Source organism: Pteropus medius, unplaced genomic scaffold (genome assembly GCF_902729225.1).
Source record: "Pteropus medius unplaced genomic scaffold, Ma_sr-lr_union100, whole genome shotgun sequence".
Taxonomy (NCBI): domain Eukaryota; kingdom Metazoa; phylum Chordata; class Mammalia; order Chiroptera; family Pteropodidae; genus Pteropus; species Pteropus medius.
The window spans coordinates 26,897,566-26,925,377 of NW_024349801.1; the positions used below are offsets into that span (position 1 = coordinate 26,897,566).

The 27,812-nt window shown below is 35.4% G+C and overlaps 1 protein-coding gene, 1 long non-coding RNA gene and 1 pseudogene across 9 annotated transcripts in view; 2 read left to right on the forward strand and 1 right to left on the reverse strand.

Moving 5' to 3' along the window:
* The first annotated feature begins 12 nt into the window (after positions 1-12).
* LOC120622827 (uncharacterized) lies at positions 13-1,231 on the forward strand. The gene is made up of 2 exons (XR_005658566.1): positions 13-460; positions 995-1,231. It is a non-coding gene; the product is annotated as an uncharacterized LOC120622827 (long non-coding RNA).
* Positions 1,232-2,757: 1,526 nt separating this feature from the next.
* ZNF106 (zinc finger protein 106) overlaps positions 2,758-27,812 on the forward strand; it is a 55,777-nt gene continuing 30,722 nt past the window's right edge. For 3 of the 8 annotated variants that reach the window (XM_039888386.1, XM_039888388.1, XM_039888392.1), the window contains exons 1-4: positions 10,907-10,930; positions 17,474-17,559; positions 21,406-21,467; positions 26,567-26,767. In XM_039888386.1, the coding sequence (XP_039744320.1) occupies positions 17,506-17,559; positions 21,406-21,467; positions 26,567-26,767 (317 nt within the window). In that variant the 5' untranslated portion in view covers positions 10,907-10,930; positions 17,474-17,505. Of the gene's footprint in view, positions 2,908-10,906; positions 10,931-17,473; positions 17,560-21,405; positions 21,497-26,566; positions 26,768-27,812 lie in introns of those variants that run through there. The other 5 variants (XM_039888387.1, XM_039888389.1, XM_039888394.1 and 2 more) reach the window with 5 other exon arrangements.
* Positions 18,024-18,142, reverse strand: LOC120623193 (uncharacterized; annotated as a pseudogene).

Consider the following 27,812-nt stretch of genomic DNA (forward strand, 5'->3'; position numbering starts at 1 on the left):
GGGTTTAAATCTCCCTGCCACGCTGGCAGTGAGTGTAGAGATTCACCCGTTAAAGGGATAATTGGGAGTCCGGCTCGCAGGTGGGCAATGTTCATGCAACAAACGTTTAGTGAGGGCAAACCATGTGCCAGACACTGTGTGAGATGAACACTAAGAAAGAAAAGGCGAATGTAATGACTTCCCTGCCTTCCATGGGAGATAGCTATGTAAACAAATTATGGGAGTTGGAATATAATGCACGGCATATATAAAGTCCGAGATTCCATTGGCACATAGTGAACAAAGCGCCTTATTTTTAGGAGTGTCTTGAAGAGTTCCCGAAGGAAGTGACTTTTGAATCATGAAAGATAAGTAGGATTTCCCCCGGAAGTCCGGAAGGGAGATACTTTTCCAGACTTCACTGGGAACAGCTTACATCGAGAACATAGCATCTTCTGGAAATTCTTTGTAGTTCATCCTGGTGAGGCTTAGAGCTCATCGTATATCTCTAGGTGAAAGGGGGGAATAAATTTTTAAAAGTCGGCAATGACTAGATCTAGGAAGGTCTTGAATTTTTGGATTAGTGAGCCTGCACTTTATACTGTGACCACTAAGAGCTATTGAGGTTTTTAAGCAAGTATGGGAACCCATCCAAGCACCTCTAAGAATAAAGCACAATATTGGAAATGGGGTGGGGAGGGGGGAGAGAAAGAGAAAGTTAAAGAATGGATAGTCTATTCCTAAAGGGTCAATGAAAATGAAAACGAAGTCTGAGAAATATCTTTTGAATTTAGTAACATAGAGGTCATTGGTGACTGTAGTGAAAGCTATGTGGTGGAACTATGAGGTTGAAAGGTAGATTGCAGTAGTTTGGAGAGCAGGGAGATGCAGAAATGGGGACAAGTTGTAGAATGCTTTTGGAAAATTTGGCCTTGAGAAGAAGGGGAAAAGGGGATGACAAGAGTTCAAAGATTTTTATTTATTTTGTTTTGTTTTGTTTTGTTTTTGTTTTTAGTTTTGTTAGAATTAAACGTAACCATGATAGGGAAGATACAACTGAGATAATACAGTTGAATAGAGAGAAGTGCTAATCAGTAGGTAAAGATCTTGAGAGGGTAAGCGTACAGGCAATCCAAAGCACTGATGGGAAGAATATCTTGGAAGAGAGAAGATACATCCTCAATTATAACAAGAGGAAGTATGTGTCTGTAAGTTTGTATGTTTTGCAATAGAAAGTTAAATTCTCATCTGATAATGTCTGTTTTTTTCTATAAAGTAGGACACAAGGTCATCTGCTAATAGTAAAGGGGTTGGAAGTTTTGAGAAAAGTGAAGATATTGAATATTGTAGAAAGTGATAGAGCAAGTTGACCGGAGAAAATAGTAAGCAGTGTTGAGGGCCTGTATACGATAGGTGAAAATGAACTCACAGGTTTCTGCCTTTTTGTGTTTTTCTCAAGCAGTAATTTCTTCCTGAGGATAGAATTGGAAAATATGAGTGGTTGAGTTGATTTAGGGTTGGTCACTGGTATAATGCCATGATTCTCAATCGGGGACATTTTTGCCCTACAGGGGACATTTGGCAGTGTCTGAAGACAGTTTTGATTGTTAAGATGTTAGAGGTGGGGAGTGGAGAAAGATGTAAGGGGGCATTAGAGTCATCTAGTGTTCAGGGATGCTGCTAAATGCCCTACAATGCACAGGACAGCACAAGAATTATCTCCAAAATGTCAATAGTACCAAGACCGAGAAACCCTGATCTAGGATTACCTTGATTGATGTTCACCAACAGGTGCCCTTGGTCTTTTATAAGCTTTTCCTTGGGCTATGGCCCTGAGCTTATAAGGTAAAGCAGTTCTTTCATTGCATGCCTTTAAAGAAAAGTAAGATGAGCAGCATACCCTGGCCCTTGAGTGTTTCAAGGATGTGATGTCACAAATACAGAATTGGAACAGTTGCTAAATCCTCTAGAAGCAAATCTGAATTTACACATAGGTGGAAGGAGCTGCTTACTTTGATTTGAGGCACTGGTCTTGTTACACATAGATATTATTAGAGGCTCAATAATATAGGAGTAACATTTCACAGCATTATCAACCTTAATATAACTTGGTTCATCTGACTACTTTTAGACACTAAAATAGTATCCTGAGAGAATAAGTATAGGCCGTTTAATAATAAATAGAAATACAGTAGATATTAAGAAATAATCATAGGTATTGATGGATTGTCTGCTCTGTGATAAGCACTTGACCTATGTTATGTTGTTTAAAATTACCAAGATTCCAAGTGATATGATATTAATTTTAACTCTGAGGACAGCGAGATTCCAAGGACAGTTGTAATTTGCTCGAAGTCATAAATTCGTACCTAAGTCAACATTTGAACTCAAGTCAGTCTGTTCTAAAGCTTTTGTAACTTCCATTAAGCATCAGTAAGTTTTACAAGGAAGGAGTGGTTGGAAATTTGGCTGAAACTGTTGCCATTATCTAAGGGGCATGGTGGTGGTTTAGGAAGAGAGTAAGAGCAAGAGGAAGGTCCGGAAATAGCAAAAAGGATGAGAAAGGGGCCAGGTAGGCTGGTCACAGGAACGTCAAAGGCAGCGGACTAATTCTTCCACAAGCCAGCCTGCCTTTGGTTGTCTTCCGTTATTTCTGAGAAAAGCCTCTTTACCCTGTGTCCGTTGTTCACTCTCATGTGTTCAAATAAAGCTAGATTATTGAGAGAGGCAGATTGCAAAGGGGAAAAAAGGGCGGGGAGCGCGACGGGTGCGCTATGCGCCTGCGCGCTGGCGGCAGCAGCGGTGCCCGGCGGGGAGCGGGTCCGGAGCGGGCCGCCGGACCCGATTGAGGGGGGCGTCTGGGGCGTCAGGGAGCTCCCTCGCCGGGGCCCTGGCGGCCTGATGGAGTAAGAGGGGTCAGCTGTGAATGTGAGTATCCAGGGGTCAGGCTGCGTTGAGGCGTATGGGAGCCCGAGGGTCCGGTGATCTGTCCCTTAAGGAGGTTTGGAGCTGCAGGAGGTGGCCGAGTCTCCGCTCCTCCAGGCTGCGGCGCAGAACAACCTGGTTGTCCCCTCTTCCGGAGCCCGCGTGGGTTTACAGGCAGGCGGTGTTTCTGGCTTCGAGGTACAGATTCGTGGGGGCGTTACAGTCTTGCTCCCCGCCCCAGCATAAAACGTGGCTACACATCCTTGACCTTTAGGGGAGGCCTCTGACCTCCTTAGGGCCCTGGTGCCTCAGGGAGTCCATAGATCCAGGTGCTTAAAGGCCTACGGGTCTCAGGCCAGGGACACTTTCTGACCGCTTGTAACTGACAGCCTCCGTTCTTTTTCCTCCTTCCATCTTCTCTGCCACTGGGATGCGTCTTAGTAATAGCTACTAATTATGGAGCGCTTACTATGTGTCAATTTAATATGTAGTCCGAATCTCGATGCATAATTATGGAGAGGAAATGCTTTGCGCCCCATTCTCCCTTCAATCTGCTCAATTTAGCCATTTTTGAGAGTCAGAACCATCTTTTGAGAGTCTTTGACATTAGGTCTTCTTGGGAAGTTTGAGATTTTCATGGCTCTTAGCAATTTGGGACTGACATTCAAGTTAAGGGAACTTCTCTTACCTAGTAAATGAGTGCCTTATCCACCATAATGGTTTACATCGAATTAACTTGAGCCAAAATAACTTTTGAGCACTTACTGAGAGCCTAAATCTTAAAATTTGTTTTAAGCCCTCTTCTCCAGTTTGGTGGTGAATGAAACAATGGAAAATAATATTTAGAATCAACAAGGATTTATTTAGTACCTACTACACATGTGCCAGATACATTCAGGTCTGTCACAAAAAATTAATGAGATATTATAATGGAAGGTGTTTTATGGGAGCACATTTCAGATGAGGGCCCCGAGAGTTTGATGATAATTTATTCGCTCAAGCTGATTTAGGAAGGGTTAAGTGGCGAAATTCACATACAATGCCCAAGCTATTTTTTCCTGCTACACCAAGTTAGATATTCTAAGGACTTTTGCTGAGAAGAAACTACATTACAGTTACAGTTTCTAGAGTTTACTGCATCTAGAAAATGGTAGGAGCCTTTATTAAAGATACTAGTTGGTTTTTGAAGAGAACTTCAAAATGGCTTGGAAGGAGAAGTTGTGAAGGAGTCTGATCAGGTTAGTTCAGAACCAATCGCTTTAATTAAAAGATTGAAAAAGGAAAACTGAATGGTGATTATTGTACATCTAGGTTACAGCATATGTAGTTTGAAGGCTACTGTACAAGAGAAGCAGGAAATAATGGTAGATGCTAGCTGACTTGGTTCTGGGATAAGGAATGGCTCAGGTTGAAATACACATATTATGTATTCTGTAACTTGTAACTGCATTATCTAAGTGGGAAGTTTGGGATTAATTTGTGTATTCAGTGAATAAGAGTACCTAGGCAGGCAATTGTATATCCAGCATGCTAAATCTCTAACTGAAACCTTACAGTCAATTAGATTTTTTTTTAAATTTTTAATCTGAAAGAGACTAACAAGAAATGAGATTTCTAAGTGTTTGTCAGTAGCAGACTGGTTAAATAAATTGTGCATCTGTTAGAAAGAATGAGCCAGCCCTTTATGTGCTAATAGTGAGTGACTGCCAAGATGTAGTAAATTGGAGGGAAAAAATAGAAAAGAGGATGTACAACCATTTGTGATTTTTTAAAAAATATGTTTATTTGCATATATATGTATAGAATATCTTTGGAAGAAAACATACTGGTAATAGTGGCTAGAAGTGACTGGGAAAGAGGAGTAGAAGGGAAATAATTTTCTCTCTAAGCTTTTTTGTTTTATTTATTATGAAAACAAGTATTCAGAAAAGTAGAGAAAATGCCATATTGAACCCCATTATATTGATCACTCAGATTTTAAATCTGTTAATATTTTGTCATATGTGCTTATATTTCTGACATTTCACCTCTAATGTGTATCTAATAAAAATAACATTTTCCCACATAACTCAATATCATAACCACACCAAACAATAATTCCTCTATATTATCTAATAACTAATCCTTTAAATTTTCCACAAATTGTCCCCCCATCTTTTTAACCATTTTTAATCCAATTTCCAGTCAAATCGGTGCATTGCATTTGAATGTTATGTCACTTAAAGTCTTAAAATCTAGAATAGTTACCTGTTCTCTCTTTCCCTTTCTCTTTTTTTGTCATGTCTTATTGAAGAGACCTGGTCAGTTATCTGGATTTATCTGATTGATTCCTAGTGATGTCATTTAACTTGTTACTGTAAACTGGAAGGTAGAGCTAAATATTTGATTGGATTCAGGTTAAACACTTTGCAGACAATATCACATGCCATGCTGTGTACCTTAGTTTTCCCCTATTAGTGATGCTGAGATTGATTAGTGGTTTCTGGTGGTCTCTGAGTTCTCCATTGTAAAATTGCATGTCTCCCTTTGAAACCAGCTGTAAGCTGTTTTGTACCTTTTAAATTTTGAAACAACAACTGGTATTACCTGTTCAAAATATAATTCCCTTTAAAATGACATAGCTCACTGCAAGAAGTTGCTACCGCTTCTTTAAAAAAAAAAAAAAAAAAAAACTGAATCCCTGATAACTAGGTGGCAGCATTCTCATTTTATAGAAGAGGAGTTTGAAGTTTGAAGAGATTAAAATTTACTCAAGGCGGTAGACCTATTGAGTATTTTTGTTTTAATTTAAAGGTCATATTTTTCCCACCATATTTTCTAAGCTATAAACTGGTATATAAATGTAAAATTGTTATTATTCTTAATAGTTATGCTACTTGTCCCTTCTTTGTATCTTTTTGGACAGGTAATCAGTATATAATGAGATTAATGTTTTTGGAGTATCATTAAACTGAGATAGAGCTATGTGGTATGGTAGTCTGTAATGAGCCATTCTGAAAGTTCAAAATATATTAAAGCCAAACCTCTTGATGATTTCTGGAGTTCCAAAAAAGTTCTGTACATGGAACTGTTATGCAGTCTTGGTTCTTGGGCCTAAAATCTTCTTGGTTTAAAAAATATATTATGAGTTAAAAAAAATGTTAAAAAAAACTTTTAAAACAAGAATATATGTGTATTATTGCTTAAATTTTTGGAAAGTACAAAAGGGTCTACAGTGAAAAGTAAATCCCTGAACCACAGCCCCTCAGTTCTTTTCGCAGAGGCAATGACTGTTAACCAGTTTCTTGGGTATCCCACCACACTGTGTATATGTCATCAAGGTAAATTCTGAGTTTCATATACAGAAGTATCTTAGTAGTATAACCTAAGATTATATTCCAGTTTTTATTGTTTATATTTCTGATCCATACATCTTTGCTAATTTGTATTCATTCATTCAACAAATATTGAATACCTTTTCTATACAAGATAATAGGAATAAAATAATGAACAAGATAGACATTCCTGCTAGCTGTCATGGAGCTTATGCTCTATTGAGAGAGATAGTCATTAAGCAAATAATTATATTAATAACTAAATATAGCAAAGATTTAATACCTGCTTTGTACAAAACACTTTATATGGATTTTCTAATTTCTCATAACAGCTCTGTGACGTTGATATTGATATTATTTTTATATATAAATGTGGAAACTGAAGCACAGAAAGATTAATTACTTGCTCAAGACACACAGATAGTAAATGATAGAGCCAGGTTTCAAACACAAGTGGACAGGCTACATAGATTTTGTTCTCTTCCTTTACCCTAATGCAGTGGTTTTCAGTGAATTTGAGATCATCCCCCAGGAACGAAATTTGTGGGCATATTTTTTGGTTTCAAAATAATTGAGAAGGTAATACTGACTTTAGTGGATGGAGAACAAGGGTGTTAGACATCCTGCAATGTAGGGGACAGCCCTATACAGTAAAAAATTGTTACATATCTAGCGTCACTTTCAAATGTCCCAGAGGATTTTCATGAAGGTAAAAAACCTGTTTGTGGTTAGCTGAATCTAGAACCAAATTTGTTTTACATATAAACACATAGTATTTTTTGCTTAGAGCATAATTATCATGTAAATCAAGAGTCACTATTTTAGAAAATCATATCAGCAGTACTATTCATGGTATTTTTATCAGCAATATAACATCTATATCAGTATATTTATAGTTGTCATATTCAGCCTTATATCATCTAATATAGTCATGCTCAAGTGTTTATATGTTGAAATACATATTATTTTATGATAAAATAATTCTTTTTGTTACAGTTAGCACAATTATACTGATATTTAAATTATTACATGTGTAAATAAGTTACAGTAGCTCTGACTTTTATTTCAGGAAGGCTAAGGAGGTATTACAAAATATTTATAATAAAAAGAAGGTATAAAAATACCTTTAAAGAAAAAACTGGTGAGGTATAAAAATACCTTTAAAGAAAAAACTGGTGAGGTATAAAAATACCTTTAAAGAAAAAACTGAGGAAGTTGACTGATGAGCACACTGGGGACTGTTATAATAACCCCTCATTTACGTACGAATGCAAATTTCTATAATGTTTAAAAAAGAGGGTATCGGGTCTGATATGGTTGAGAACTGCTGCTCTGCTGCCTGTCAGAAAGTCACAATTGTGATAAGTGGTATAAAGAAGGTACAAAATTTTAAGAGAGTAGTGTACAGAGAGGAAATATGACTTAATCTGGGAGATCAGGCAGTGGTTCCCCAGGCATCTGACATTTGCACTGAGATTTGAAAGGTAAGTCGTTAACTAGATGAAAAGTTGTAATAGCATTCCAGGAAGGGGGACCAGCATATGAAAAAGCCCTCTGGGAGAATCATGGTAGGTGGGAAGAACTGAAAATACCATTTTGTCTGGCACACAGAGATCTAGGAGGAAAGTAACTAAAACCTATATAGTATACATTAGGAAGTTTTATATCAAGTGGGCCTTGTTAAATATTTTGGTTTCTATCTTAAATAATTGGATGCCATTGAAGGGCTTTTAGATGTGAGGGACTGAAGCATAAAACATAAGCGTGTGTGGAAATGGCTTTTTCAATGTATGCTTGAGGGAATCATTGAAGTGCATGTTTGAAATTAAAGTAAACTGGAATACTCAGCCACCTTATGAAGAACAACTGCCATTGAAGGTTCACCCAAACCCCAGCAGACTTTGTCACTAAATCTAGGGCCTCCTACTCTACCACAGAATTGAGGGGTATGTCTTCTTTGATCAGCCTACCTGCTTGAGCATTACCTGGAGCCATTTAATCAGGCTGAAGGCTCTCAAAAGTACAAGCATGGGAGTCCAGTTCTGGTCATGGCTGAGTAAGCTCGTACTGGCAGATGCTCTTGCAGGTAACAACTATTAAATCTAGACAACTAAATAAATAAACTAAATAAAACAACTAAAATCACCGGAGAGTGACAAAAGCAAGCAGATTCTGGAAGGGAATTGACACATGAGAAACAGAACTACATGGGGTGATTTCTCATTTTCATGGGCCCAATCTGTGCCAGGAGGAGTGGCTAAGTTAAAATCCTGATACTAAACTACCTGTCTTTGTGGTGTGAAGAACCAAAAGGTAAGGCTCAAGGCAACCACAGCTGTTGGAAAATGAGAGGAGATTCTTGGGACACAGAGAGGAAAAACATCAAATGCTGAATAAACTCTACCCAAATCTTGGCAGACTGTTAATGTATGGAATAGACTCCAAGAAGCCCAGCTAAAGGTAAAAGAGCTGAATTGAGATCTCATCAGTCTAAAAAACAGTTTGCAGTTTGAGCCAACCAATTTAGATATCTATTAAAAGAAAAATAATTAAAAATAAAAATCAACACTTCAGAGGAATATAAAGGGATCCAGAGCCTCCACAGCATAACATTTACAATATCCAGGATATATTCCAAAATTGGTCATCTACAAAGAAGCAGGAAAATATAACCTATTCTCAAGTTTAAAGACACTCTACATAGACTGACCCTAGAATACCCACGTGTTGGGATTAACATGAAAGAATTTTAAACTTTTATAACTATGTGTTAGTAAAGGAAAAGGAAAAGATGCAAAGGAAAATATGCTCATAAAGAATGAGCATGAAATTAAGAAATTACCAAATGGAGATTCTAGAACCAAAAAATATGTTATTGGAAATAAATGTAACTGGATGGGCTAAACAGCAGAATGGAGAGGACCAAGGAAAAAAATCCATGAAATTAAAGGTCAATAGACATTATTCAATGTTAGAAACAGAAAAAAGGGTAGAAGGAAAAGAGCAGATCCTCAAGGACCTGGGGGCAATATCAAAAAAATCAAACACATATAATTAGTGTCCCAAAGGAGAGGAGAAAGAATGCAGCAGAGAAAATACTTGAAAATATAATGGAGGAAAAAATTTTAAATTTAATGAAAGGCATAAATTGACATTCAATAAGCTCATCAAACTGAGAAGGGTAAAGACAAGAAAACTGTGCAAACCTCAGGTTTAAAGGTGAAGAAAACCATGACCAGGTGCTTTATAGTCAAATTGCTGAAAGCCAAAAATAAAAGAAAAATCTAGAAAGCAGCCAAAGAAAACAAGTTACATATAGGGGAGTAATCATGGAGGCCAGAAAGAATAGAGAATCTTTAAAATGCTGAAAGAAAAATCTGACAACCCAAAACTCCAGATTCAGTAGACCAGCCTTCAAGAATGAAGGCGAAATAAAAATATTGTGAGATATATGAAAACCAAGAGAATTCATTGCTCACAGATCCACCCTATAAGAAATGCTAAAGGAAGCTCTTAAGGCTAAAGAGAAATGATACCAGATGGAAACTTAAAATCTCCATAAGTCAGTGAAAAACACCAGAAATGGTAAATATTTGGATAAATATATAAATGTTTTGCCTTTTGATTTCTTAAAACCACATATAACTTTAAATTTTTTTTAAAAAAAGCATCATGTGGAGTTCATCACATATTGTAGGTATAAATCATATACATACCATGAAACATGGAATAGGAGGGGGTAAATGAACCTATATGGTTGCAAGCTTTCTACATATTATGTGAAATGGTATGTTATTAACACTAAGTACAGTGTAAAATGATAAGGGCGTATATTTTAATAATCGGAGCAACCACTGTGGAAAAAATAATGCAAAGAAGTATGCTAAAAAGCTAGTAGAAAAATTAAAGTGAATAATCCAAAAGAAGACAGAAACAGAAGTATAGTCTAACAAAAAGATAGGAGATAAAAGAATAATGAAATGGTAGACCTAATCCAACCATGTTACAAATTTCAATTTAGTGTAATAAACACTTTAATTCAATGCATAAGGACAGATTGGCTAAAAGTAAATGCAAGAGAAAAGATATACCTTTCAAATAGTGTAAGAAGTCTGGAATGGCTATCAGATATGGTAGACTTCAAGATAAAGTGTACTGCCAGAGTTAAAGGGATCATTTCATAATGATAAAAGGGTCAGTTCATCAGGAAGACATGATCATAAATATATATTTGCCTAATATCAGAGCTTCAAAACAAGCAAAATTGATAACAGAGAGACAACTATAGAGATTTTAACACTCTTCTCAACAACTGATAAACAAAAAATCAGTATAGATCTCTACCCAACAACTACAGCATACACTTTCCCCCCTCAGAGATAGACCAGATGCTAGGTTGTAAATCAAGACTCAATAAATTTGGGAGGATTGAAATAATACAGAATATGTTCTTTGACCATAATGGGATTAAAGTAGAAATCAAGATGTCTAAAATACCTCACAAGTATTTGGAAATTCAGTGAAACTTCTAAATCTATGAGCCAAAGAAGAAATCACAAAAGAACTTAGGAAGTATTTTGAACTGTATGATAAAAATACGATATCAAAATTTATGGTATGGTTGTCATACCCTACAGGAGCCTAAGGAAACATGACGACTAAATGTTATGTGGTGTCCTGGTTGAGATCCTGGAAGAGAAAAAGGATACTAGGTAAATAATGAGGAAATAAAGTATGGATTTAAATTAGTAATGTGTCAATATTTTTTTTTTTGTGACAAATTGTACTAATGTAAGATGTAAATAATATGGGAAACATGGGCGAAAGTAACTTTCAGAGACTTAATGCCCAAAATAGTAGTGAGTATATTGGTACTCTATAATTTTTGTAACTTTTCTGTAAATCTAAAACTATTCTATAATAAATTGTTTATTAAAAAGCGCTAAAAATTTTGCATTATGCAATTGGAGTGATTATAAGTTTATAGCCTAAACATTGATTTTAGAAAAGTCTAAAGACAATAACCTAAAGTTTTATCTTAAAGAGGTGAAGAGCAAAATAAACTCAAGGTGAATAGAAGGAAAGAAATAATAAAGACAGAAGAAATCAATGAAATAGAAAAAGACAATAAACAAATAAAATTACAAAGCCAGAAGTTGGTTCTTTGAAAAGATCAATAATATTGATAAACCTGTAGAGTAATAATGAAAAACAGAACACATATTACTAGAGTTAGGAATGGAAGGAATTTATCACTACAGATCTTATAGGATAAGGGGGTATTATAAACAACATTATGCCAACAAATTTGAAAATATAAATGGACAGTTTCTTGAAAATGTCAATGTACTAAAACTCACAGGTTGGAACAAAATCTGAGTAAGCTTGTGTTAAAGAAAAGGAATTAATGATAAAAAGAAACCTTCCCACAAAGAACTCAGGGCAACAGTGGTTTCACTGATGAAATCTATCAAGTATTTAAAAAAGAAATGGCATCAATTGTATATAAACTTTCAGAAAATAGACAAAGGGGAAACACTTCCAAGCTCATTTCATGAGGCCAGTATAACTAATAACTATCCAAAACCTGGTAAAGACATTACAGATTAAAAAGTTTACAAAACAGTGTGCCATGCGAACATAGATCCAAAAGATTCTAGGCAAAATATTAACAAATCAATATATCATGACTAAGTGACCAAGGATAGATAGGTAGAGCAAATATAGTAAAATGTTAATGGTAGAATCTAGGTAGTGGGTATAGGGGTATTATACAGGAAACAAGATACGGGGTAGTTACTATAAAATTATTTTAGCATTTCCATGTTTGACATTTTCCAAAATACAAGACTGGAAGAAAAATCAAGGGAGTGTTATGGTCAGATTTGCATTTTAAGGAGATTACTTATGCTGCAGCATAAGGAATTAGGAAAGCTCAGGATTACCTCAGAGTAGTTTGAGGGGATACTGAGACCACTTAGAATATTATATAGCTGTTCCTCCTAATTTTGAAATTACCTAGTGGTTACCAGAGGGGAGGTGGGAGGGGAGAAGGGGAAGGTAGATGGAGTGAAGAGGGTCAAATATGGGAGGACAGAAATCTAACTATGGGAGGTGAACACATAGTGTGTGTGTGTGTGTGTGTGTGTGTGTGCACGCGCGCGCGCGCGCACCTTACTGTTAAAATGTACAGCTGAAACCAGACTTTGTTAACCATAAAAAATGGTTAACATAAAAATGTCACCATAAAAAATAAATAAATAAATGAATATTTTGAAAAGTAAAAAAACAAAATATCCCCCCCAATAAAATAAAAGTATTCCTAGGTATCTTGTTAAATTTAAGTTTTAAAAGTTTGCATTCCTGTATTCTATATAATATTTACTTCTATTTCCAAGCAATCCCCATGATCTGCATGGCAATTTAAAATTGTGTGACATGAATTATAATCACTGTACATTAATGAGTCCAGCTAAATGCCCAATATTCTTCTCTGCATCTTCTTGCGAACAGTATGTTCAATAATCTGTATCCACTTTATGCAAATCTGACTGTTTAACACAATCATCTTCATTATTTCTTCTTTATTATAGAATTTTTTAAGTTCATGGTTAACTATACCACAGTAATGATGTAATTCAGAAAAGCATTTACCTTAGCAGTTTAGTTGATGTTAACAGCTTTCTAAATGCCTTTGTCCCATATTTAAAAAATCATTCAGTCTCTGAAAAGGTCACCATATATTTTATTAGATTTTAGGGAGGAATTTATGTGCTGCTAAAGTAGCGGTATTTGCAAATTCTGGAATCTGCAAGAATCTTCAACATATCCTTGTAAAGGTCAAAAGTCTAATGTTTACTAAAAGCTCACATTGCATACTGTACATGTGGCAATGATACATCCAAACATCTCAGCAAGCATGTGGTAAAAAATATGCTTAGACAAAATTTGCTACTGCTCAAAAGTTCAGCATCCCAACAGCTTGAAAAATATGAAAGATTTCATATTGACCTTGAAACTTTCTAGGGAGGCCCACTCAGCAATTGAAGACCTACCCAAAGTGCCAGTCATATCTTTGTTCCATAACCTTCTGGGCAACCTAGGTGAAATGGCAAAACTTGTTCTGTCACTGAACGCTGTCTCTGTGTTGCCTTGTCTTGCTCACCAGAAATCCATTAGTTTTCTGTCGGGTTTAAGGTGGAGGCACCGAAAGTTAACCTGTGGAAGTCAGGAAAGGGATTCTAAACTGAATACCACTCCTTAACTCCACCCTCCCCAATGAGCCAGTAATTAAGCTTTTTTTCTTTCAGTATTTTACAGTGTCTTATTGTCATATAGAATCGGCGTTGGCTTTAATTATTTCAAAGTTCAAATATCTTAAGTACTACTGAGTTTATTGTAATGAGTGTTAGAGGTATGTGGAAAGACAGATCCCTTCCTCATGGTAAGGCCAGGCAGATCAGACATACCTGCCATCAAACAGTCTGTTCTTACTGATTTTGCAGGTTATTTGAACAGTAAAGTGGGATAATGCGGTAATGTTCCAAATAAAGTTCTTTGACAGTAAATGGCGTTTTCCAGCCTTGAGTTACATAATAAATATTTGGAGAAATATTCTAACATTGATGTTTGGGATGGATTACAGTGTTATGAGATAATAGTTGGAGATAATAGTTACTTAACATATATTAAGTAAATTTATTTTCTTGCTGACCAATTTAAGTCACTTTTGAGGAACTACGCCTGCATAAGGATAGGAAGAACATAAGTACAAAATACCTTCTCTAGAGATTCTAATGCAATTTTTCTACTCTGCCTGTACAGCTGTATTTCTTTTTATTGATAAGCTATGTGGGTGATTCTGATACACTGCTTGGATTTAGAACTTATTTATATATTGGCTGCAGTAGTCAAGGCAGGAAACAATGAGTAGAGCAGTGGAGAGAATGGAGAACAGATGTAAAGTCATGCAGGTTTATCACACTGAAGAATAGATAACAAAAATGAAAAAACAAATGGTGTCTAAATATGGGAATCTGAAAGAAAAGAATACAGTTTTGACTATGGGAATGGTAATTGTATTGACAGAATAGTAATCAGGATGTTGAAAAAAGTATTATAGGATTTTTTAGGCTATTAGGACTAAGAATTATCACAGATATTTCTCATCGTTATTTGGAGAAAATTTGAAAGATTTCATAGTGGGTATTTTTAAAGGATGGGGGACAGAATGTAAGTGATTAAAGTGAGGACAGCAGTAGTTGAATTGTTTGCACTTACTTGACTTGTATAATGTAACCTCTCAAGTGCTTTGAGATCTCAGTGTTGCATAGTTCTCATCTTTAAGGCTGTGAACTAATTTCAGTATTTCAGAAAGCTTAATGCAAATCATATTTACTCATTTTAAGGATGTATAAATTAAAGCTCCTTTGTCTTTCACTGGAATCATATAAACTGAGTGTTTAAATACTAGGTCTTCCCTCTTGATTAAATACTTTGCCAGCAGTTAGACTTTTTGATTTTTTACAAAAGTGAAAATAAATTTACTTAATATATGTAGATTAGAAACGTGGAGCTCATGAAAGGAAATAGAAAATAAAAAGAAGGAGTCTTGGTTAAAAGATCGATAGAGTATATTTTTATAATATGACTTTTCTTCATCCATTTACTAAGAGTTAATGTCTTTGGCTTTATTAAATAGAAACACAGTTTGTATTTTAGTGCTTAGTTCTCAATTGAGTAAATATATGAAAACTTCACAATAACTGCTATTGCTTGTGCCAGAAAGGCACACTTTTTCATTGTCTTTATTGCTTCTAAGTTTTTTGTTTCTGTTTTGCTTTGATGGTTAATAACTTGAAGCATTATTAAAAATGTTTCTGGACATATCTTCTTTACCATTCTTCAACTTTTAGAGCAGTTCTTGGTGCTCAATAAATGCTTATAAATAGTAATAGTAATTAAATACTGTATATTAGTAATTAAAGTTGAAGTAAATGTTAGGATATAAGGGAATTAAAAGAATAGTTATGCTTTGAGGCTTAGCATCAGAATGATTTATATTAATTTTGATATTTAGATTATTAGCAATACTGGAAGCATAGATAATACTGTACCTATCTGTAAAGGTATATTTCTTTGTTTTATTAGTTGACATTCAGCTTTTTCAAATGTGTAGAATATTTACCCTATAATCTTGTTTTGGTGTTTTGTATTTTGTTACTGAATAAAATTATTTTAGACATCAGGTAGTGATGTGAAGTGGGTTGGAATAGGAAGGAAATTACTGAATGACCAGGAGAAGTGGAGAACCTTAGGCCACTTCTCATTGGCCCTTCTGTCATGTTGTATACATGTTGTCTAGGAGTTACAGATTAAATTAGGGTAATTTATAACTCCATTACCTCACAGTTTTAAGTCCTCTAGAGAATGAAGCCAGGGAAAGAAGCAGATATATCTGTTAGAGCAGTGTGCGTGCTTGTGTGTGTGTGTGAGAGAGAGAGAGAGGAGGAGGAGGGAGGGAGAGGAGTGAGAGAGGGAGAGAGACGAAGAGAGGAAACAATGCTGCTTGGGGAGTGGGATTAAATTCTCATGCAGAGTATCCTTGCAGGGACTCAGAAGAATGTATGCTAGTGCTAGAGGATTATAATCTCTAGGATGGAAAAATCTCTGGTCTCAATCCAAACCCCAGTATTTACCCAGCTCTATCTCACATTTAGTAACCCAGGGTAGTTCCTTTTGGAACAATTCAACAAATACTTATAGAGTACCTACAATGTGTCAGACAGAGTTCTAAGTGCTAGACCTATACTAGTGAACAAAATATATGAAGTCTCTATCCTCACGAAACTTAACTTTTAAATAGGATAAATAGAGAATAAGAAATAAATATATACTAAGTCAGGTAGTAAAAAACGCTTGTTTCTATCTCTTGATGTGTAACAAACTACTCCAAAATTTACTGGCTTCAAACAACGATTTTATTGTTTCTTACAGTCCTAGAGTTGAAAAGGGCTCATCTGCATAGTTCTTTAACTGGTCCCTCTTGGGGTCCCTCATTGGCAGCTGGGCCTCTAACACGTGACATGGCTCACTCACCCAACATGGCTGTCAGATGGTCCTGGTTGCTTGGGTGCTCAGCTGAGGCATCAGTTCTTTTTCTCTTGGTCTCTCTTTGTGGCTTGGACTTCTACAGCATGGTGGCTGGGTTCTAAGAGGAAGTGTTCCAGTTGTGCAAAGGCAGAAGCTGCAGCTTTTTAAAGACTCGGGCTCAGAAATTATGTTGTCACTTCCACTACATTTTATTGGTCACAACAGATCACAGGGGAGGGGAAATAGACTCCACCATTTGATAGGTGGTAATGACAAGATCACATTGCAGAAGAGCACTTGGGGTGGGAGATACGATACTTTGTGGCCATCTATGGAAACAATCTACCACAGTGCAATTAAAAAATAAAAAATTAAGCAGATTAATAGGGGGATAGAGGAAATGAGGGGCAGAAAGTACAGTATTCTCCTAGGGGGGCAGATAAGGCCTCCTCGATGAGGCAGCATGAGAGGGTGAGCCATGAAAACCATAAAGGCATCTTAAGGAAGAATATTCTGGGCAGAGAGAACAGGTAATATAGAAAAAGCCCTAAGGTAGGAGAATTCCTGGTGTGATCAAGGAATAGCAAGGAGGGCAATGTGACTGGAGTGGAGGTATAGAGAGTGGTAGAGTATGGACTCAGAGTAAGTGAGAAACAGATTTTGTAGCCCATGGCAAAGGACTTTGGATCCTCTGTGAGTGAGATGGGAATCTACTGTAAAATTCCAAGCAGAGGAGTTCAGTGATCTGACTTAAATTTTAAAAGGATCCCATTCTGAGAATCTCTGACTACTGTTTTGAGAAAGACTATAAGAGGGTAAGTATAGAAGTAGGAAGTCAAGTCATTAGGCTAGTGCCATGTGAGATGATAGATATGCTCAGTAGTGAGGAATGGTTGGATTTTAGATGTATTTCAAGGTTGTACCGACAAGATTTTCTGGTGAGGGTGGATATGGGGTGAGAAAGAGAGACCAAGGATGACTCCCAAAGTTTTTGCCTTAGGTACCTTGAAAATTGGAATTTTCACTTACCAAGATGAGGAGACGGGGGGAGGAACAGGGTGGAGGTGAGGGAGATGCAAGACTTGTATTTTTGACTACGTTAAGATGAACCTAAGAAGACATCTGGGAATAAAAGGTTACTAAATGTTACTTCCTCATTGCAGGTGTGACGTTGAGTGCTTCAGATCTGGTCACTATGGTACGAGAACGAAAATGCATATTGTGCCACATTGTGTACAGCTCAAAAAAGGTAATAATAGAAGAAGGAGAATATGCAGCTTTATGACTGATCATTTTTTTCAGAAGACAGCATATGAAATTTATAGATGAGTGAAAGCTTTTAACTTCTTATTTAAGCTTCTTTTTTAAACCATAGTCTCAATTCCACTGGTTTCTTTCCCATTATTGCCTCACAAAGCCAGTAACTATATTTTTAAACCTCTGCCCAGAATTTGAGGATATTCAAAAGTGGATAATAAAGAGAATTTAGTTAGCAGCTAGTTATAGATAAAATATCTTAAAATTTAAGTTAGTTGAGATTATATTACTTTCTAATTAGCTAAGGATAGCTAAGGATTATGTGTACCTGCATTCTGTTCTGCCTATGCTTGTGAAGAGTGTAGCACAGCAGAAATATCCTAGATCCAATATCCTAGATGTCCACAAGATGGGGATGTTGCACAAAGAAAAACAGACTTTTTTTTTTTTTTTTAACGCCTACAGCTCCCGGTGTTCCTAGGTGGTCTCCCATCCAAGTACTAACCAGGCCTGACCCTGCTTAGCTTCTGAGATCAGATGAGCTTGGGCGCATTCAGGGTGGCATGGCCATAGACAAAACAGACATTTTTGAGAACTAAAATAATTTATCTGTGCCTTAGGGAAATTGGCTGCAAGTTGTCTTGCTTTTTGTTTTTCTTGCCTTTATCCTTTGCTTTCGGAAGAGTGCTGCTAGTTTAAATATTGAATAGTTTTTCCTTTATGCTTTTAAGATGTTCTTGATTGTCATCGGAAATTCAGAGAACTGGGAAGATTATCGTGAGCTATCATGAAAGATGTTTGGGAGTAAGGTGGTTTAAAAGAAATAGAAGTGATCTTTTAGGTGGGAGAACAACATGTACAAAGATACAGAATTAGAATGGTGAATAACAGTTCTAGGAGTCAGTAAGAAGGCTCTTCTGATTAAAACAGTTTCATCTTGAGAATAGTGAGACTGCACTTAATTTGTAATTTAAGTGAAGACATTTGATAAAGAGTGTTGAATGACAGACTGAGGGGTTCGATTATGATCCATCCAGTAGGCTAGGATGAAGAATTTTTTTTTTCCTAGATAGGATTTCTGTTAGTGTTGGAAAAATTAGTTGAGATTTTAAAATCATGTTTAATATAGCCGCTGCTTTTTACAAAAGTTAAAAAACCCCTGCTCTTTTAATTTTAAAAATCTAAACCAGGGTTTATACAAATTTTTAATAAACAATTCTTAATGGCTACTTTCAGAGAGGAGGGAGATGGACATTTGAGAAGGTCTAAGGTGGATAGACACTCAGAGGTCTCAGATTTTGATGAAGTAGCTACTCTATCTTGTGATATCTCATAACTTTGCCATTTTAAGTCTTTTTGTTGTGTCTTCTACTCCGGGTTGAAACAAATTTTCATCTCTTCATACTTTTCCATGGATCATAATGAAGTTAAATCAAGGGCTGGGGTTATCCACTCCTGCCTTAGGGAAAGCCAACTATAAGATTTATAAGCAAGGAAATGGCATGATTTCAGTGTTAAAATTAATGTGTTCTAAGAAATTAGCAGAATAGGTTGATTGAAAGAGATAACTTTGATACTTATTTTTAGGTAGATCACAAGCAACTTATTTATGTCGAAGCAGTACTTTCCTCTAGTTTCCCAGACTAGTTTCTTCAGATATGCTGTGGAGGAGAAAAGGATCTGGGGTGACTTAAGTATGATCCGAATACTGCATCTCTGACTATCCTCATGCTCATTAATTTATGAAAGACTGAGAAGCCTTGGGATTAAAAAATATTAAAATTTTTTTTTTATATTACTCAGTTGTTCCCAAATTTGTTCAATCACCAAATCCTTTCCCTGCCCTTAAGCCTCTCTTTTTAAAAACATAATACTGAATAATATAAAAGGAGCTAAACAGAACCTTGGTAACTGAGCAGGTATGCATTTGGGGCTATTACTTTCATCCTGTGCCTGTGGATCTTTCCCAGTTATTTTGAGAGCTCAGTTGTCTTACTGTTTGCATTTATTCCTTAGAGCAAGATGGAAGAGAATTTCTCATGTAAATTTAGGAGATGTATGAAGTGTTTTAGACAATTGAAAGTCATGTTAAATCTAGTTTTGAATGATAACATATTTATAGTTGAAATAGAATATAATTGGTTTTTATATCAGAGAGAATAACCCATATTAGTGACTACTGTTTTGGTCAAGAATGGTTTCATTGCAAGAAACAGAACCCACTTAAATTTAGCTCAAGAAAAGGAGATTTGGCATATGTAAATCTAGTCCAAGGAAAAATTGAACAGAAGGCATAGGGATTTGAGCAGATGTTGTGTATTGTTCATGAATTTTTTCATTCTATATTATGTCACTAACTCGACTCAGTTTTCACTTCTGGAAGTATTCATTCTAGTTACTAGCTAATCAGTTGTGGCTAGAAGAGGTCACGGGTAAAGATGTAGCCTCTAAATGAAGCATTCATAGAGATAGGAAGGAAATGATGGTCATCTTCAGTAAAATTGTCATTTAAAGGAAGTGTTTTGAATCACAACTTTTTTTTTAATCACACTGTAGTAGATACTTAAAGTAAGACTAAGTTGTTAGGTTGTTGTATGCTTTTTGATGAATAAACTGTATATAATGAAAAATCTCCATTCACTAGATGCTTACAATGTCACATGGTATTTGAAACATTGATGTTGGTGTCAGATCTGCCAGAATTTGAGGCCTAGTTTGACCACTTGATTATCTATGACTCTGAGAGGGCAAGACTGGGTATATTTTCACACTTATCCCTTCAGTGCCTGGCTTTGTACTTGATAATAACCACTTGATAAATGTTTAGTGAATGAGTTAGCTTCTCCGAATGCTTGTGTCTGTATGAAGTTAATAGTACTTTCTCAGCAGTTTTGCAATTCAACTGAGAAAATGAGGCCCTTAAACACAAAGCACAGGGCACAGTTAATAGCAATACTCAACAATTGTAACAGCCCTTGTATTATAAATGTAAACAGCCATTCTCTGACTGTGGCATGCTGGTTGTATATACTTTGGCATGACAAAGGGATAGACATTGATAGCTTTTTGATTTTTTTGAGGCGTGTGCATGTATGTGCACATGTTTTCAAGTGGGATCTCTTCCCACATTTTTAATTTTCTTCCCATGAAGTGTGGAGTGGAGGGAGAAGAGAACCTTGTAAATTTTCAACTTTTTCATTACAACCAAACAAATCAATTGTCAGTGAGCAGCGAAGATGAAGACATGATCGAGCTACTGTGTTCCAAGCAGTTTTAAAAACTTTCTCATCAATGCAGAGAGGTTCTGTTCTGTCTGTAACTTCTATCTAGAATTCATGTATCCATCTGTTAATTCAACAGACATCGACGACAATAGGCCAGGCCCTGGCCAAAACAAGAGTAAGAGTTTTAACTTACTCTTGAGAAACTTTCAGTTGAGTGGAGAGGGAGTATGGAGAAAAGTAGGCCAATGGTTGAGAAGTTATGTGATTTCAGAGGTTTTTAAAAAATAAACTTTAGTAAATTTCTTATATTAGAATAGAATTTAACTCATATAGTTTATTCTTAAAGTTTTTGCCTCCTAAAGACAATATACTTTCTAACCTTTTTGTAAAGCTACTTAAATAGGTCTTTCTTAACAGTTCCTTTATTTAAAAATGAAATATGTCAAAAACACAGCTAAAGAATTATTTAATAAGGAACTGAATTCAGAAGAGTAATCATAACAAACACTTCAACACAACAAGCTTAAGTCCCAATTGTTGATTAAACAGGAAAAGAGGAATTTTTTCCCCAAAAGCAATCCCCTTAGTTTAATCTGCTTTCTTTAATTTTGAAGGAGATGGACGAACACATGCGGAGCATGTTGCATCACAGGGAACTTGAGAACCTGAAAGGCAGGTATGGGAACGGCTGTCTTCCATAAACTTGTGAGTGTGGGGGGATCTGAGTGCTGATGAGACCTGTCAGCTTATTTTATAGTAATCCTTCATAAGTGAATATTGTGTTATGGCATAGAACTATCTTTTAGAATTAATAACAAGTACAATAGATTTTTGGGGGTGTTCAAAAAGGATAGATCTTTGTGCATCTCAAATATGTAGCATTCACAGCAGCAGTAGCAAGTAGATTACAGCAAAGGTAGGTGTGTTGGGACGAGCTAGTTCTCTCATTAACAAGCTTTGTCATTCCTACATACTAGCCCTGCAACTAGACCATTTCAGATTATTGCCTCAGCACTGTTACAAATTATTGCATGAAGTAAAACTTTAGTGTTGCTGGAATAGTCTGAGAAGTTCAAAGTCTGCTTAATAGTACCAAATTTCATTAGTGTAAATAAAATCAAAGTACAAACTTTGAGTATTTAAAGATGCTGTTTTGTGATGTAAAGCTTGAGTTGTTTAAGGAAAAAAAGCTATTAAGTAAACACCTTTAAGAAATTAAATATAGCATATGTGTTTATTTCATATCTTCCCCCTGCCCCACCCCCCACCATCTGTGGTTCCTTTTTTGATGTTTTGACTTCTGTGAACTTGAAGTTTAGAGACTGTATGAAACAGAACCATTGGGAAATTGAGAAATATTAATTATATCTTATTCCATGCATAAAATAGTTACAAGCTTTGATCAGATTGCCAGCCTGTCATTTGAAGTTATCTGTATTTTAAGTAATACAGTTTTAGATCATGTGGTCAAATTATGTTATTAAAGTTTCGGCCACTGTTCAGCGTACTAGTGGAATTTTTCCATGGTCTCAGTCTTTACCATGTGAAGGTTAATTCTTAGCAGTATGAAAGAGGCTTTCACTCAGAATTAGTGTGGAGAGCCCTTATAATGCCTTAAATATGTATGATCTTTAACTCATTATCATTGGAAACCTATGAAATACAGTCAGCCTTTGATTATATGTGGGATATCTTAATTACTTAATCCCATTTCCAACAGACTTTCTGGAATTCACCTTATTCTGGGCTATTTACCTGCCACCTGACTATATTATAAAAGCAAAACAAATCAAGTCAGTAAATCTAGTGATTAGGAGGGAAGCCCATTTAGTCCAAGATGAATGCCTTATTTTACTCAAAGATCACTAATCAGCTATTTAATACATTTAAAAACAAATTTTGATTACTTAAGATTCATGTTCATAATCAAGAATCATAAAAAGTAAAGTAGAAATCATCTAATTCCCCCCAACCCTCTTTTCTTACTCCTCTCTTAGAGGAAACTCAAGTTTGGTATATATCCTACCCAAACCTCTTTCTGTGTTTATACATAGATTTATATTTAGCTATACACATTTTGTTTTGTCTTATTAACATAACTAAACTACATGCCATATTATAGATTGTTCTATAACTTGTGTTTCCTCTCCTCCCACCTATTAGCTTAACTGTGCCATGGAGATTTTGTCTACCGTTTTCAGTTATTTGGAGCATAGTCAAATAATTAGAGAGAGAATTAGAAGTCTCTGAGCTGACAATATAAATGTCAGCTTTAGCACCTAAACTCATGTTATTTAGAGGAGAGCACTTTAGTATTTATTTACTCCTGTATAGATATAGTACTAACAAGTTTTGTATGGTTTCCTGGCCTGTAACAAATTGTAAGGGAAAAGGCAAGCAAGTAGCAAGGAAAAACAGCTGACAAAGCTATGAAAAACAAACAAGATCTCAAATCCTTTACTTACTTGGCACATTTACTATTGAGACAAACTGTCATCACTAGTTTGTACCACAGGGACAAATAGTAATCAGTCATTTCTTTTCCTTCTTATCATCAGTTTGTGATTATTTCCTCTGGATTTCATGTTTAAATCTGGCTTTCTGATGTCAAGGCCTTCTGTACTCTTTATATTTGTCGTACTATAATGTTTGGTTGTGATCTGGTTAAAAATGTAAAGAGCATATTTTAAGATTTTGGATGCAGGCTTGATTGAGAAGTAAGTAACTTGTTTTATTTGGTTCACTATTGTGGACATCTGGAGCATTTCCCTATTTTTTCCTAATATACTTGTTCAGATAGATGCTGTTAAAAAGGCACAAACCTTATTTATCAACCACCTGTTGTGGTATAGTTAGAGCAAGCTTAATAAAGAAAAGCTTATGGATAGAATATCTTAAGGCTTTGCCTTTCACACATGAGAGGAAATTGTGTGGTAACAGGATGAAGCTAATTTGGGCCCTCCTTTAAACATCCTGAGGAAAATTTTTGCCTTTATTAGTCAAGTATCTTAACTGGTTATTGATAAAGAACTGAAAAATAGCATCATTAAAATATTATTTAATTTGCTATTAGCTTTTTAAAACATATGGTTTCCCAAACACCATCTGTGAAAGCATGAATGCATATTGTGTTTAGAACCGGTAATTTGCTTGCTTCCAGACAGATACGTCAGAATTTTCAAGAGATGTGGTTGACCTACCCTATTCTTTCCCTAATAAATGTGGATTCTCTTCTCCTTGAAGTTTCTTATAAAGCTTAGCTTTTTTAAAACTAGATTTTGTTTATAAGAAAAATGTTAGGTTTTCTGTTTTTTGATGTCGTTTTTTAGTATTAACTTTTACATCGCCTGTACCCTTCTGAGCAGATTCTCTTGAGGTGTTTTTCTATCAAATAACTTGTGTGGTTAATATTCATTTTTGCAAGGAAAACAAATGTTTTAAAAATCTGTGTTTGAGCATCTGTTGTATATCCAACATGTACTTATGTTTCGGAGATTGCAAAGTGTACGTGTTTATGAGTATGGGTATTTATTTTTAACGAAGTTTAATACTGTCTATACTACATTCCTTAATACTTTAAAAAGTCAGCGTGGCCTTGTAGTTGTCTTTAAAGAGAAAGGGATTTCTATGGTTTGCACATGAGAAAAATACTCTGCATTTTTGAAGTAAAGGTAAAATCAAGGATTTTATTTAATACCTTTTAGAATGATGTTCCTGGTACTGCAGCATACAGTTTAGCATTCATTAAGTTTCTAGATAGAAAAGTAGACTAAAACATTTTCCAGTGTCTTAGAGAGTTTAAGGTCAAGATTTTCTAAATAGAAATTCAGTTGACTCAAATTTTTATTATAGTATAAATTATGTATTCTAGGTTAGTTTTAGTCTTCAGAGTCTTCCAATGCTGCCCATTGGTATAGATTTATCTTGATGTATTTTTAACTTCTTTCACTGTTGCTGTGAGAAAAGGCTTGTTTTCTGTTACAAGTTAACGTTCACTTTGAATGCACTACCATACCATAATAGTTTGAGAGAAGAGTATGACTATCCCAGATAAACTGGAGAAAGTTGAGGATTATTCTTCTTTAAGTATATAAATATAGTCAACTCAGTGAAAATAATGTATTTAAGTTTCTGGAGGCTTAGAAGGAATATAATATTGATATTCTGGGTAATTAGGTGATAATATTTTCAGGGAACTCATTCAGAACTCATTAAAATGAATCTTAATGTCAAAGACTATATTGTATTCAGCACATTTAAGGTTACAAAGTTCAAAAAACTTTATGAAATTTCCCCATTTTTCTGAGGTATTTTTCATGATTTTTACAAAGTAAAAAATAGTGTTTTTTGTTTTCTTCTGTTTTTTTTTTTTTTTTTTTAATTTACTGGGTATACTGGGCATTGTTTGTTTATACTTTGTCACCCTAGACAACTAACCATATACTTAGAATGATGCCTGGAATTTAGTAGTTGTTCAATAAGTTTTTTTTTTTTTAATTATTGAATGTTCAGATGATCTGTAACTAGTAAATGAAGTGCTCAGTTTTGAGGGTCTTTTCTGGTTAATTAATATAAATTCTGTAATGGTTTTTTTTTTTTTTTTTTTGCCATGTCTTGATAGATACATGTGAGGCGAAGATGGAGTAGTGTTGTGTGTGTGTCTGTGTCTGTCTTACCAAAGATAGCATGTCTTTGAGTTTATTTTATTTAATTTTTTACAGATTGGTGTAGAAAGTGCAAAAATATCACTGGTATAAACCTAAAACAAGTGATACAGAATTAAGCCAATTTGGATTATGAAATGGATATTAGTCCATTCATTACACCAGTGGCCATGATCAGATGTTTCTCATCAATGACTGCACAGACAGCTGAACCAACCAAGGGATTTCAGGAAGCTAAAAAAGTTAAATTATTAATCTGCTTTAACTCTAGATATCAATTCAAGACTTTGGCTTCTTAAACTGGCCAAGTGTGAGAGTTACCATTAAGTGTGTAAAGTAAAAAAAAAAAAAAAGTCTGCCCAATTTTCTTAACTAAGAACTTGATTTTGCTTCTCTCTAAACTGTAGCATTTTCTGAAACTTGAGAAAAACCATTTGCCTAGCACAGCTGTTGACTTCCTACAACTGAAATGCTTTCCATTCCCTTTAAAATAAACCCTTCTGAAGCAGAATGTAGATCACATGTATCATCCAGACCAAAAAAGTTTGCTGAGACTACTCCAATCATTTGCCCTGGGGTCGGGAATCTTCACATTCCAGGCAGAGCTCCAGTTGTTCCGATTTAGTTACCCAGTTGGGATTGGCTATGCTGCTTACTCTTTTCTCCACCCCTTAACTTTCACTGGGAGAAAGTTTTTGAGCTAGAGATTAAATGTAAGTGCTGTCACCAGGCTTTCTGAGTGCAGCTGGCACCATGGGTGTGCTCCAGAGCAACTTCTGTTTGCTCTGAGCCCCCTGCCCTGCCTCCCCTTTCACCATGTTTCCTCTGACAAGATTTTAAGTACAGCAATTCAAGAAGATTTTTCCTCCTAAATGGTATTTTTCTGAAGTGTATTGCCTCTTGATTGCTGGAAAAGAATCTTAAATTCATTTCAAAAGTAACTTATGAACAAACTTATTAAAAGTGATGAAAGGAGCATTGAAATTGATTAGCCTTAATTTTTCACTGTGCCAAAGTGTGCAGTGTCTTTCAGAGGAAACTATAACGGATCTGGTGAGTGTGCCATGCCAGTGGGGAGAATTGAATGTCCCTCATCTCCCTCTTTCCCTAGGGATAGTAGTCATGAGTGCCGAGTGTGCGGGGTCACAGAAGTGGGTCTTTCTGCATATGCAAAGCACATTTCTGGCCAGTTGCACAAAGATAACGTTGATGCCCAGGAAAGAGAAGATGATGGAAAGGGAGAAGAAGAGGAAGAAGATTATTTTGACAAGGAACTCGTTCAGTTAATAAAACAAAGGAAAGAACAAAGTCGGTGAGTAATGATTTTGAGTTTTTAAAAAGCCTATCTGAAACAGAATGTAGTAGAGAATACATTTTTCCATTTCCATACTTGTCAGCATATAGCATTCAGTCTTAGTTATAAAGTTTCACTCAAAGTTGCTGTCTTATGCATAAAAGGTCAATGGAATGCTTTCTTGAACTATTGTACTATCTGCTTTAAAACACAAACTCAGTACTGTCCTTATATCAAAGCTAGCTATAGCTGCTACATATCTGAAATTTTACCATGTTGATAACTTAGAACTGTCTTTGTTAGTTCCAGAATTTTTGGATACCAATAAATTGTTTTTATTTATTATCCAAATTTTATAGTGGAAAGGTATTTATAAGCTTCATTTGTAAATTTTGCATAGTATTTCTTATTGCATCTCTTAGGAAAAAATGTTTTGCCTGATGTGAATTAACATGGTGTTTCTACCAAATTTGATTTATCCCTATAAGTACGTCAGTAAATATATATTGAATAATACATTTATATTTTAAATTTGATAATGTCAAGATCATTTCAGCAGTATGTTTTCCAGCTTGTACTACGTAATTTCATACCTACATTTATAATTCAGGTATTAGGCTGTTTGTTGTATTTGAACCTTACTTGTGGTCTAAAGACTTTAATTAATGAGATTTAATTAATCAGAAATTTTCAGATATGAGTAAAAAAGAGATAGAACCAATTATGAGGTGGGGTAATTTTTTAAGTCCTAGGACATGATGAGAAACATTTCAAATTCTAAAATAAAATTTTAAAGATACTTCTTGAATACTAGTTATATCTAGGTCTGCACTTCAGTTTTAGTTAGAGGTTTGAATATAAAAAGGAAGCAGTTTTTACTCCATATGCTAAAAGTTTTTTGAACAAGTCTTCGAACGAGACTTTCTTAGTCTTAAAATGTCAGTAGCAACATGGTACTTAAATTGTTCAGTTGCTTAGTCCTTCAAATGACATTCTCACTACTTTCAATATAGCTGTAGTTTACTCTTGTTTTAGGTTGTTGGTGCCTCTGAGAGACTAACTT